At 46.1% G+C, this 12,876-nt stretch overlaps 1 protein-coding gene and 1 pseudogene across 18 annotated transcripts in view; one reads left to right on the top strand and one right to left on the bottom strand.

The window, feature by feature from the left end:
• Positions 1–3,743, top strand: part of APP (amyloid beta precursor protein) — a 280,730-nt gene extending 276,987 nt beyond the window's left edge. For all 18 annotated transcript variants that reach the window (XM_078358835.1, XM_078358826.1, XM_078358833.1 and 15 more), the window contains one exon: positions 2,760–3,743. In XM_078358835.1, coding sequence (XP_078214961.1) covers positions 2,760–2,861 — 102 coding nt within the window. In that variant the 3' untranslated portion in view covers positions 2,862–3,743. The remainder of the gene's footprint in view (positions 1–2,759) is intronic.
• Positions 3,744–8,997: 5,254 nt separating this feature from the next.
• LOC100412110 (uncharacterized) lies at positions 8,998–12,465 on the bottom strand (annotated as a pseudogene).
• Between the last annotated feature and the right edge of the window lie 411 nt (positions 12,466–12,876).

Below are 12,876 nucleotides of genomic sequence, written 5' to 3'. Positions count from 1 at the left end.
ATTCCAACAACGAAGCAGCATTGTGGCTTTTTTCCACAATCAGAAACATAGCAGCTAAGCAAGATAATTTTTTTAAACTTGGGCATTCTTTGAGATCTCAGTTATGAGGTAATTGGGAGCAAAAATGATGCTCAAGTTCAAGTGGCATCCTGCTGCAGATAGGCTGTCTCCTGGCACGCAGTGAGAGTGAATGAAACCTCGTTACTGGTACGAATCTTTTAAGGATGGTGTTTTAACTTACAAGTCGGAGGCTCATTACACAGTTGCCAGTTAAAGCCAGGTGACCTCATTTGTTGACAATAGTGCAGATCAAAGGAAAGAGGAGAGGATGAGGAAACATCTGTGATTTGCTCCCAGAAGGACAGTGAAGCTGAGCATCCCTTTGAGCAGTGTCCTCTGAGTACTGGCCTTGGTTAGAGCTTGTTGGGAGTGTGCTAAGGGGAAATGTCCAGGTCTGTCGTTGGAGTAACCTGAGGGTTTGGCTGCAGGGGAACTCAGGCAGCTCTGAGCCACAGGGTGGTGGACGGGAGGGATTCACAGTGGCACACAGTCTCTTCCATAAATGGGAACTTAAGAATCAGGGCATGTAATGGATGAACACTAGGTCCCAAGGGATGAGGGAGCTGTGTATCTGCCGATTGCAGCTGCCTTGGGATTAGCCACGGTAGTCATTCTGCCTCATTCCCAGACTGAAGAGTCAATCACTTCTTGAAGTGGGGCTGTACAGAGGGACCTCAGGGGACCTGATTATACTGACAGATTTTTTTTTTTTTTTTAGATGCAATCTCGCTCTGTCACCCAGGCTGGTGTGCAGGGGCACAATCTTGGCTCACTACAAACTCCACCTCCCAAGTTCAAGCAATTCTCCTGCCTCAGCCTCTGGAGCAGCTGGGACTACAGTCACACGCTACCACGCCCAGCTTATTTTTGTATTTTTAGTAGAGCCAAGGTTTCACCATGTTGGCCAGGCTGGTCTTAACTCCCGACCCCAGGTGATCCTTCCACCTTGGCCTCCCAAAGTGCTGGGATTATAGGCATGAGCCACCATGCCCGGCCATGTTAACAGATCTTGTAGTCTGAATTATTATCAGCCAGTGTAGTCTAGTCATGACATATCTAGCTCCATCTCTAGACCTCATGTCTTAGCGCCAACACCATATCCTTGCTGGTACTTTTTCTTCCTTGCCTTCAGGGATAATGCTGTGTAGGCTCAGATCCGTGCCAGACGGGGTGTGTAGGGGGAAAAGCTGCATAAGGGGCAAATGTCACTTTGTAACACTCAGCAATGGGGAACAGGCCTGCAGTATCCTCCCAGAGATGAGTGGGCAGCCCATTCCAGGAAATATCCCTTTGAAGGATAATCTTCCATATGGTACATCTGAACTTTTCTCTGGAAAACATGTTTCTTCATTCTGATGATTTTGTATTTATTCTCTTCAACTTACCATGGTTTTACAAAAGAGGAATTTCAACAGCCAAAAAAGTAAGCCTTTACTCATTTGGCAGAGTTAAGGACCACCTCTCTTCTGGGAATGGGGAAAGGTATAACAAATATAGTAAAACAAGAACAGCCACTGTGCTCATTGTAGAAGTAAGTACCTCACATAACCTGCAGAGAGTAAATGCCTCACACAGCTCTAACAGTGACAGGGAGAGAAAAAAAAGTCTTCAATTACTGGCCTGGCCTTAGAAGTAAAGCAACATATTAACAGAGAGGGTCTGATTTTAAACCTTTAGCTGAACATACTTCTCTAGTACCCTGATGCTCAGTTTTTTTTTTTAATTATATAATCTTAGGTGCAGCAGCTCATGCCTGTAATCTCAGCACTTTGGGAGGCTGAGGCAGGCAGGTCACGAAGTCAGGAGATTGAGACCATCCTGGCTAACATGGTGAAACCGTGTCTCTACTTAAAATACAAAATATGAGCTAGGCAGAGTAGCAGGTGCCAATTGTCCCAGCTACTTGGGAGGCTGAGGCAGGAAAATCACTTGAACCCAGGAGGCAGAGGTTGCAGTGAGCCGAGATCGCACCCACTGCACTCCAGCCTGGGCAACAGAGCAAGAATCCGTCTCAAAAAAAAAAAAAAGATGTAATCTAAAATGGCATTCCTCCTTGCTCCAGTCTTCTTTTTTTCTTGTGCCAAATAATGGCCCCCTTTGGTATATGTATGTTATTGTTCTAATTACATGATTCTCAAACCTCTGTTTTATATTTTAACAAACATAAAATTTTATGGGAATGGGCTAGACTAAAATCAGCATGGTAAGATGTTCAGCGGTCCAGGGAATCAAGTCTTCTACATAGATTTGCATGTCACCCAAGATACAGTATACTTTGCTGAATCCCCCCCCCCCCCATGATACTCTTGTGGTTTTATCTATCTTGCCAACATACTTTCAAGTAAAACAGGCTTCCATTAACACCATTTGTCCTTTATTGAGCCGGTAAGGGAGGAAAAATACCATTACACTGGCTTTATCCACTTACTTCTGAGCTGGGGAAGCAGAAGCCACCACAGCACTTTTTGCAAGCGTGTCAAGGTTTCCACCGCCACCTGGTGGTTAGGTGGAGCACAGCATCTGTATAACCGGTGGGCAAAAGCATTCTGCTCCAAGGTGTCACAGTAGGGGAGAAACATGGGTTTTCCACAATCTTGGCAAGAGTACTGTGCTTCTTGCCTTTTTACTGCTTCTCCACGTGCACCCTTAAAGGATTGATTTTTATTTTTTGCTCAGCTCTTCTCCTCTTTGTTTTTTAGGTTGACGCCGCTGTCACCCCGGAGGAGCGCCACCTGTCCAAGATGCAGCAGAACGGCTATGAAAATCCAACCTACAAGTTCTTTGAGCAGATGCAGAACTAGACCCCCGCCACAGCAGCCTCTGAAGTTGGACAGCAAAACCATTGCTTCACTACCCATCGGTGTCCATTTATAGAATAATGTCGAAAGAAACAAACCCCTCTGTCTTATGATTTACTCATTACCGCCTTTTGACAGCTGTGCTGTAACACAAGTAGATGCCTGAACTTGAATTAATCCACAGATCAGTAATGTATTTTCTCTCTCTCTCTTTACATTTTGGTCTCTACACTACATTATTAATGGGTTTTGTGTACTGTAAAGAATTTAGCTGTTTCAAACCTAGTGCATGAATAGATTCTCTCCTGATTATTTATCGCATAGCCCCTTAGCCAGTTGTATATTATTCTTGTGGTTTGTGACCCAACTAAGTCGTACTTTAAATATGCTTTAAGAATCGGTGGGGGATGATGCTTCACGTGAACGTGGGAGTGTAGCTGCTTCTCTTGCCTCAGTATTCCCTTCCTGATCACTATGCATTTTAAAGTTAAACATTTTTAAGTATTTCAGATGCTTTAGAGAATTTTTTTCCCATGATTGCATTTTACTGTACAGATTGCTGCTTCTGCTATATTTGTGATATAGGAATTAAGAGGATACACGTTTGTTTCTTCGTGCCTGTTTTATGTGCACACATTAGGCATTGAGACTTCAAGCTTTTTTTTTTTTTTTTTTGTCCACGTATCTTTGGGTCTTTGATAATGAAAAAGAATCCCTGTTCATTGTAAGCACTTTTACGGGGTGGGTGGGGAGGGGTGCTCTGCTGGTCTTAAATTACCAAGAATTCTCCAAAAAAAATTTTCTGCAGGATGATTGTACAGAATCATTGCTTATGACATGATAGCTTTCTACACTGTATTACATAAATAAATTAAATAAAATACCCCCGGGCAAGACTTTTCTTTGAAGGATGACTTTGGACATTAAATAGTTGAAGTAATATTTGGTGGGGAGAGAAGAGGCAGACTCAGTTTCCTTTAACCAGGTCTCAAGTTTTATTTTTATTTATTTATTTATTTGAGACGGAGTTTTGCTCTTGTTACCCAGGCTGGAGTGCAATGGCGCCATCTCGGCTCACCGCAACCTCCGCCTCCTGGGTTCAGGCAGTTCTCCTGCCTCAGCCTCCTGAGTAGCTGGGATTACAGGCACTCGCCACCATGCCCAGCTAATTTTTTGTATTTTTAGTAGAGACGGGGTTTCACCTTGTTGACCAGGATGGTCTCGATCTCTTGACCTCGTGATCCACCCGCCTCGGCCTCCCCAAGTGCTGGGATTACAGGTGTGAGCCACCGCGCCTGGCCCGTGAAGTTTTATTTATGATACAAAAGAAGATGAAAATGGAAGTGGTGATATAAGGGAATGAGGAAGGCATGCCTGGACAAAATCCTTTAGGATGTGTCTTCCATTTGTCTAAAATGGTGCTTTCATGTAAATACATTCTTGGAGGAGCGCCATTGTGCTGGTGTGAATGACTCTATGGTAACAGCCTTGACTATTTACTGATATACAGACCTGTGAGAAATCTTCCTATGTTGGGACCCACACCTCTTGTGTCTTAACTGCAAGTCTGAGTAGGAAATTGGGGCCAACGTGTCTCCCAGTGCTGGGAAAATATTTCATAGACCTAATTGACAGTCTTTACTTGATCTAAAACATTTTGCTGCCACATTTTGGCCCTCAAGTTTGTCCCAAATGAGAGCCAGAAAAGTTCCAGGGAAATAAAAATTAAGACAGCTGATTGTTATCTGTAAAGCAGGGTTTCTTTTCCTGAATGCTAACATTTTGTAGAGAATAATGCCTCGCTGTAGGGAGTTTTCCTGAGCAATGTAGGATATCTAGCAGCATCTGACCACTGGCAATCAAAAGTCTCTTCAGACATTGCCAGATGTCCTTTAGGGGACAAAGCCACATTTGAGAACCACAGCTCTGTGGTTTAAAATAATGTCATATGTACATAATTTTTTTTTTTCTTTTTTGAGATGGAGTCTTGCTCTGTCACCCAGGCTGGAGTGCAGTGGCATGATCTTGGCTCACTGCAACCTCCGCCTCCCAGGTTCAGGCAATTCTCCTGCCTCAGCCTTCTGAGTAGCAGGTACATGCCACCACGTCCGGCTAATTTTTGTATTTTTAGTAGAGACATGGTTTCACCATATTGGCCAGGCTGGTCTCGAACTCCTGACCTTGTGATCCACCCACCTCAGCCTCCCAAAGTGCTGGGATTACAGGCATGAGCCACCGCACCCGGCCTGTACATAATTTTTAATTGGGTAAGTCTCTCTATCTTAGTTCAGGCTGCTGTAACAGAGTCCCATAGACTGGGTGGCTTAATGTTTCTGTCTCTCAGTTCTGGAGGCTGAAAGTAGGAGATCAAGGTGCCAGCAGAGTAAGGTTGGTCACGTTCCTGTCCTGGTTCACAGATGGCCTCCTCACTGTATTTTTGTAACAGAAATGCAGGTTTCGGTCACTCGCTACTTGCAGACTCCAATTAACGAGTGAGATCTGGTATCAAGAAAATGCCTTTTTATTCCAAAGCTCGGGGGGAAAGCACAGGCTTCCTGCCTTAAGGATACTGCTTGGCTTTTGGAGCAGAAGGTGGGCACTTCTAAAAGGAGGGCCTGGCACGAATGACATGAAGGGAAGGCGAGCAGGTGGGAAATCCCTGTACCCACTTTGGTGCCTTTATCTACCAGGAGGTCAAGTTGATGTCTTTGTGGACAGAACTTGATTATAAAGGTGGCCGAAGGTCTCCAGGTGGAGGAGAGTAGCAGGCGTAACTTGGGTTGTAAATCAACTCTTGTCTCCTGAGTAGTCTCCTGGTGAGGGAGGGTTTCACTGGAGCTTTGAAGCACATGGTTAGATGACCTTGCCATGTAGGGAGTGTCTGGTGAAGGAGAGGTAAACAATCATCATTGCATTTCTACTTTATTGGTATATAATGTTTACATGTCTTCATGTTTTTCATTCCCATGATCCAACTTACATTAGTCTCAGCTCCACAGTCAGATACGTGAAATGCTCTCTGTTGATCTTTTTGTTCCCAGAAATCTTTTGGTTGTGCAGTTTCTTTCGTGGATGATGTTGACAGAAGAGATAGAAGAGTTGGACCCTCCTGTTTTTGGCAGGGTCCTTAATTTTGTTCTATCTCCTCTTCTCCTGCTCTGCCTGTCTCCCAGGAGCACTGCTCTCCCTGTGTCCGATTCTCCCCAACAAGCTTGGCTTCTCTGTGTCTGGTCTGCACACTCTCAGGCCTCACTCTGGAGCCTGGGCTCTGAACTGCCAGGTGCACATCAGTGTTCGTTCTCTTTTTTTAAATAACCGTTTATAATGGCTGCATATGAATACTTATCTCCTTTCAAAAAATTTTCACTATTATAAATAATGTTTGGACCGATGTTTTTGACCACAGATTGTTTAGTTTTTGTTTTATAATGAAAGGCAGTTTAGCATCTGCTTCAACAATGCAGCCCCAGCCGAGGCAGAGCCAGCCAAGCTCTGCCTCAGGTGAGTCTCTGTTTCCTCATTTGCAAAATAAAAGTACTTCATAGGGCAGTCATGAGGATCGAATGTATTCATATATACAGGTGTAGAACAGTGCCTGACATGTAGTAAATGGTACTTATGTGTTAGCTACTCGGGAGAGTGTCTAAGTAGAGGGATATTTTTAATTCTTATCGCTTTAATTACAATACCAAATTGACTTCCAAAAAAAAGGAAGTCCCACTTCCATCAGTTGTGAATGTGAGTGCCCCCTCAAGGTACCACCAGGACTAAGAGGGACTTGACTGAATCACCAAGTTGAAATGAAAGAAGAGGCTAATTTTGGCCTAACCATACACACCATTTTCCGATTAGGCTGATGACTCAGGAATGATTGTCTTGTAGAGGATCCTTGAATGGCCCTGTGTCTACTCTATTCTGTACCCTCTCCTACCCACAAACATGTTAAGACTCTACACTGGTATGACTTTCTGCATACAGGAAAAGTTGGAGCGCAAATTATTTATATAATGTTCTTGCTTTCGTTATATATTCACTTTGTTGAATACATTTTCAGATCACATCAGAATATGAAGTTCCTTTATGGCTACTGTTCCAAGAAAATCTATCCCCTGGTAACCAGCTCTGAGGCAGCATCTCATTCTAGCAGAGCTCTATTTCAAAAGGCTTTAGAATAATTTCCAAAATAAATGACTTATTGTCCATAAGATTTCTTGGACAACCTGTTTTACACATTCAGAGCATACAATTTTTAACTACCCTGGCCCGGTGTGGTGGCTCATACCTGGAATTAGCACTTTGGGAGGCCAACATGGGTGGATCACTTGAGGTCAGGAGTTTGAGACCAGCCTGGCCCATCTCTACTAAAAATAGAAAAATAGGTGTGGTGGCAGGCACCTGTAATTCCAACTACTTGGGAAGCTGAGGCATGAGAATCACTTGAACCCAGGAGGTGGGGGTGCAATGAACCAAGATCGCACCTGCACTCCAGCCTGGGCAACAGAGCAAGACTGTCTCAAAAAAAATATATATATATATATGTAACTTCCCTGAACTGAGTTCTTTCTGAGCTGAACTCCATTCCTCCAAACTTGGAACTTTCCTCAGTGCTCTCGACCATCCCTCCTTCCGCTTGTAAGCTGGTCACAGCTGCTGCTGCGTGGTTCATTCATTTAAAACAGCTACTGACTGCCTACCGCATGTGCTCAGACAATGCCAGGTGCTGGGAATACAACGGTTAAAAAAAAAAAGATGGCCCTAATTTCAACACCTTATATGTTAGGTCTCTGGATAACCATCACCACCTTTAGCAGCGGTTATTACAGTAAAAATTGTGTTTTGCCGCCAATCTGCAATTTGGGTAGGGCTCAGAGAGGAATGCTCCTGTCTCCTCTGCAAAGCAACCACATAGCCCGCTGAACTGAAGAATAATGGGTATGTTCCCAGATGGCTCCCTCATGTGGCTGCTGAGCTGCTGTTGGCTGTCAGTTTGGAAATTTGGCTGGGGGCCTCAGTTCCTCTCCATAAGCAATGTGCCCTCCATGTGGCCCTGGCTTTCTCATAGCATCGTGGCTGGATCTCAAGGGTGAACATCCCAAAGAGAGAAGAAAAACTCCATTGCCTTTTATGCTTCACCCTCAAAATTCCATAACATTACTTCTGTCATACCGAGTTGGTCAACGCAACACGGATGCCTGCCTAGGTCAAGGAAAGGGAACACAGGTTCCATCTCTTGATGGGAAGAATGTCAAAGAACTTGTTTTAAAACTACCACATTGAAAAAATTTATACACATTCTAATAGGAATAAGTAATGGCCATTTCTCTGTCTTGATCAGCTCAGCATAATTAACTAGTAATGAAAGACTGGGACATACAAGAATGTCTTTTCATTCCCTTGGGTAGGGCAGTTTCTGTTTCTAAGTTCCATTCTGAACTTCAGATTCCCAGTTGCCTGCTGACATCTTCATCTGAATATTGAACAGACAACTCTCGCTTAATGTGCCCAACATCAGGCTCTAGATGTCATGCTCCTCCTTTAGCCTTTCACTTCTCAGTGAATCATGACTCCCTCCATTCCTGAACACAGAGATGCCATACATTTCACGTGGGGAGGAACTGAGGCCCCCAGCCAAACTCCTGAGCTGACAGGCAATACCAACTCACCAGCCACATGAGGGCGCCTTCTTGGGACCATATCCCACCATATCATTGTTTAGGTCAGCTGCCTCTGTGGATGCTGTGTGGAGCAGACATTCACCACTGAGCCCTACCCAGAAATCACAACTCACTGGTTACTGTTCACCTTATTCCCTTGTCTTCTTAGGTCTTTGATCAAATGCCATCATTTTGATGATGCTTTTTCAGACTATGGTTGCCAGAACGTAACTCTACCCTGCCCTAACAGCATATGAAGAAGCATTACATACACCCTTCTCTTCATCACTCCTCTCCTGGGCACCGTCTGACTCATACGTTTTACTCTTTTATTTGCTTATTGCCTTCCTCTCACTGTAACGTAAATGTCGCAAAGACAAGATGTTTTTTTTTTTTTGGTAGGGGGCGGCCGTTAATGAGGGAGGACAGTACAAAAGAGCAGCCTTCTCTCCATGGGAAATGCAGGAGCACCTGGGCCAGGCTTGCTAGGAAGGGAGAAGCTTCTCGGTTGGGGGAGGGGGAGGTATGTTCCCTGGGCCTTCGGAGGGGAGTGGGGGCCTCAGTATTGGGGGCATGGGAGTTGGGGGGTGTATCCCAGGATTTGAGGAGTGAACTCCAGGAGGCTGAGGGTGGACCCCAGGAGCTGACAGATGGACCCCGGGAGGTTCGGGAGGTTGGGGGTGGACCCCTGGGGCCTGAGGGTGCACCCCCGGGGCCTGGAAGTGAACCCCTGCTGATAGGGGTGGGTGGACCCCCGAGGCTGGTGGGTGGACGCCGGGGGCTGGTGGGTGGACGCCGGGGGCTGGTGGATGAACACCAGGGGCTGGAGAGTGGACTCCAGGAGCAAGGGGGCAGACCCCAGAGGTTGGTGGGTGGACCACAGGGGCTGGGGAATGGAGCTGGGGGTGGACCCCAGATGTTGGGGGTTGCACCACTGGGGCCGGGGGGTAGACCCCTAGAGCTGGCAGGGACAGCTGGGGTGGTCCTGGGGGCCCTGAGGACGCAGGCCCCGTGGGGGGCATGGGTGGCAGAGGCAGCCTCCTGGCAGGGGCGGCAGCAAAGACTCAGGCCGCGGTGGCCGAGGGGGCAGACCGTTGATCAGTGGGGGTGGAGGCTGCTTCACCCCAGGGGGCCCGGCCGGGAGGCTGGGCGAGGCTGGGGGCTTCTCCATCTTAAAGTGGAACTGGAGAAAGAATTGCTTGGTCTCCCGGTTCAATGCATCCAGAACTTGCCCTCCGCCTTGTCGATCTCTCTGGGCACCTTGAAGGCGATGGTCTCATAGGGCTCGGCGGCCATCAGCAGGTACTGCCAGCGCTGGTCCAGGGGCTCGATCCGCTGCTCGCAGGCAGACATGAAGCGGTGGCCCGGCATGATGCCCTCGGCGATCTCAGGGTAGTCGATCTGCAAGAGGAGGCTCTGCTGGCCCATCTCCGAGTCCCTCTGCTTGGTCACTTTGTAGCCCGGGCGGCCGATCTTCACAAACTTCTTCACCTCCACCTTGACCTTCTCAGGCGCAGGCTGGGTGGGGGCCTCCTTGGCCTCCTTGGCCGCTAGACGGGCCAGGTTGGTCTGGTGCTTCTTCCCCTGGGTTTGTGCCAGGTAGCTCCCCTCGTTGTTGTGAAGCGTCAGGCAGAGCTGCATTCATAGGAGCCCAGGTGGTTTTTCATGAAGTACGGGTCCTTGTCGATGTCGATGGTCTCCAGGGCCAGCTGCCGGACGCGCTCGCTGCGGTCACGGGTGCTCCGGGTCTTGCCCCCAGGGCGATGCTGGAAATCCAAGGTGACGGCCTCCAGGCTTCAGCAGACCGGGAGACACCAGAACCCAAGGCCGCACTATCACCTCCTTGATCCGCCACCGCCATGATTTTGTTCCAAGACAAGATTTTTTTGTCTGTCTTGTTCATGGATGAATCCATAGTGCTTAGTATCCATAGTGCTTGGTGCCTCGTGCATGATGGTGCTCAATGAGTAGTTGTTGAATAAACGAGTGAATTCAAATTGACACACTTTGGCAAGTAGCAGAGAGAAAGGATCAAGGAGGTAGGAAAACGGGAGGAAGGAGAGGGATTTACTAAAATATTAGATTCTAGAAAGTGAAACTGTCTTTGCAAAAATTATAACAGGAAATGATGACAGTGAAAGAGATCAGACCTAACTGACTCCATCTTGCTTCTAACCTTTAAGCTGTTCTTGTTCATTCCTGGGCATAGGCTGAACTAACCTTGGGAATAAATTTAGTTTATAATTTAACTCTGAAACAAAATTAATAATAATAAATCCTCCCAAAAACCCCTTCTTGCCTGGGGACCAGTGTACCTTTGTAGGACAAACAAATTCACTACAAGATTAGAAATTACAGTTTAGGGGCCATGCAGCCTCCAGCTCCAAGAGTATGAACCTCCCCAAATTGCTTCTGGGACCAACATCACTAATGTAAAACTACCATCAGTGCTTGAGATATTTTGCAGATTCTGCACTGATGCACCAGCTGACGCCACCCAGATGGGTAATCTGGCTCAACCAATTCTGCAATCCCACCCAGGAACAGAAGACAGCAAGAACTCACTTCGACCCCCTTTTCATCTTTAAGCCAACCAATCAGCACTGCCCATTTCCCGAGCCCACCTAATCATCCTTCAAAATGCCAACCCCTGAATGCTCATGGATACTGATTCGGGTAATAATAAAACTCCTGTCTCCCACACAGCTGGTGCTGGAACTACTATTTCTCCATTGTAATCCCCTCGTCTTGATAAATCAGCTCTGTCTAGGCAGAAGGCAAAGTGAACCCATTGGGCATTTACAAAATAAGCAACATAACAATGTATTTTGTTTTTCTTTCTCAAGATCCACTCACATATGGAAGAGCTTTGAATATTCTTAATGGTAGATTGGCTGGACCTAAGTGAAATGCCTATGCGTGTGTCAGTTTCCTATGAGAGTTTCCTCTACATGGGCATGGGGGAAATGGGCTGCAGGACCTGGCAGGGAAACACAGGCTTCTGATCAATTGCCTCCGTTTTTCCCTTTCATCCTTCAGAACCTCAGGGTTTTATCTATGGGACAGCTCCCCTCTCACATTAAGCGATAGAGCCCGAACAATAAAAACAAGGAAAGCAATCATTTGATGAAAATTATACCTATTACCGAAGAATTTTACTTATCTTCTTAGGTCTTTGATCAAAATCGTTCTTAGAAATTATGTTAAAAGCTTTGGTGAATTGCACAAAACCCTGGAATATAGATACTTAATAGAGTAAGAAAAATGGCAAACTCAGGGAAATAGAAACCACTCAGGAGAATTCAACCAAAGGCACATATAGCCTAGAATCTTTAATAAGATTCAAGAATTCCAGAAAAGCCAGGCATGGTAGCTCACGTCTATAATCTCAGCACTTTGAGAGGCTGAGGTGGGCAGATCACTTGATCCCAGGAGTTCAAGACCAGCATGGGCAACTGGTGAAACCGTCTCTACTAAAAGTACAGCCCAGCGTGGTGGTGTCCACCTGTAGTCCCAGCTACTCAGGAAGCTTAGGTGGGAGAATTGCTTGAACCTGGGAAGTCAAGGTTGCAATGAGCCAAGATTGCACCACTGTCCTCCAGCCTGGGCAAGGAGACCATCTCAAAAAAAAAAAAAATTTTTTTTTTTTAGAAAGCAAAACCCTCTTCAAGGAAAAAGACCTAAGAGAGATGAGTTCCTGGAGACTAGGAATCCCCGGAACCAGGGCCAAACAGCAGGAAGCGAGCAGCAGGCCAGCAGGTGAAGGTTGGTCTGTAGTTACAGTCGCTCCCCATCACTCACATTATTGCCCGAGCATGGCCTCCTGTCAGCTCAGCTGCGGCATTAGATTCTCACGGGAGCACGAACCCCATTGTGAACTGCACGTGGGCAGGATCGAGGTTGTGAGCTCTTTGTAAGACTCTAATGGCTTCTGATCTCTCACTGTCTCCCATCGCCCACAGATGGGACCGTCTAGTTTCAGGAAAACAGCTCAGGGCTCCCACTGATTCTACATTATGGTGAGTTGTATAATTATTTCATTATATATTACAATATAATAATAATAGAAATAACGTGTATAATAAATGTAATCATCCCGAAACCATCCTCCCCGCTCCACTCCTGGTCTGTGGGAAAACAGTCTTCCACGAAACCAGCCTCTCATGCCAAAATGGTTGGGGACCACTGCTGTAGACTCCACTTTCAATGTATTTTTGAATATGTTTTTCACATTCAAAATTTCAATTTGTTTTTATAATTTCAATGTGTTTTTATAATCACATGTCCGGTCACTCCTGGCCCATTTTAAACTGGAGCTACTCAACAGAGCCCTGAATGAATGGAAGGCAGGTTCTTCTTCAAAC

Source organism: Callithrix jacchus, chromosome 21 (genome assembly GCF_049354715.1).
Source record: "Callithrix jacchus isolate 240 chromosome 21, calJac240_pri, whole genome shotgun sequence".
Lineage (NCBI taxonomy): Eukaryota > Metazoa > Chordata > Mammalia > Primates > Cebidae > Callithrix > Callithrix jacchus.
The sequence above is the reverse complement of the archived record's forward strand: the minus strand, read 5'-3'. Positions and strand labels throughout refer to the sequence as shown.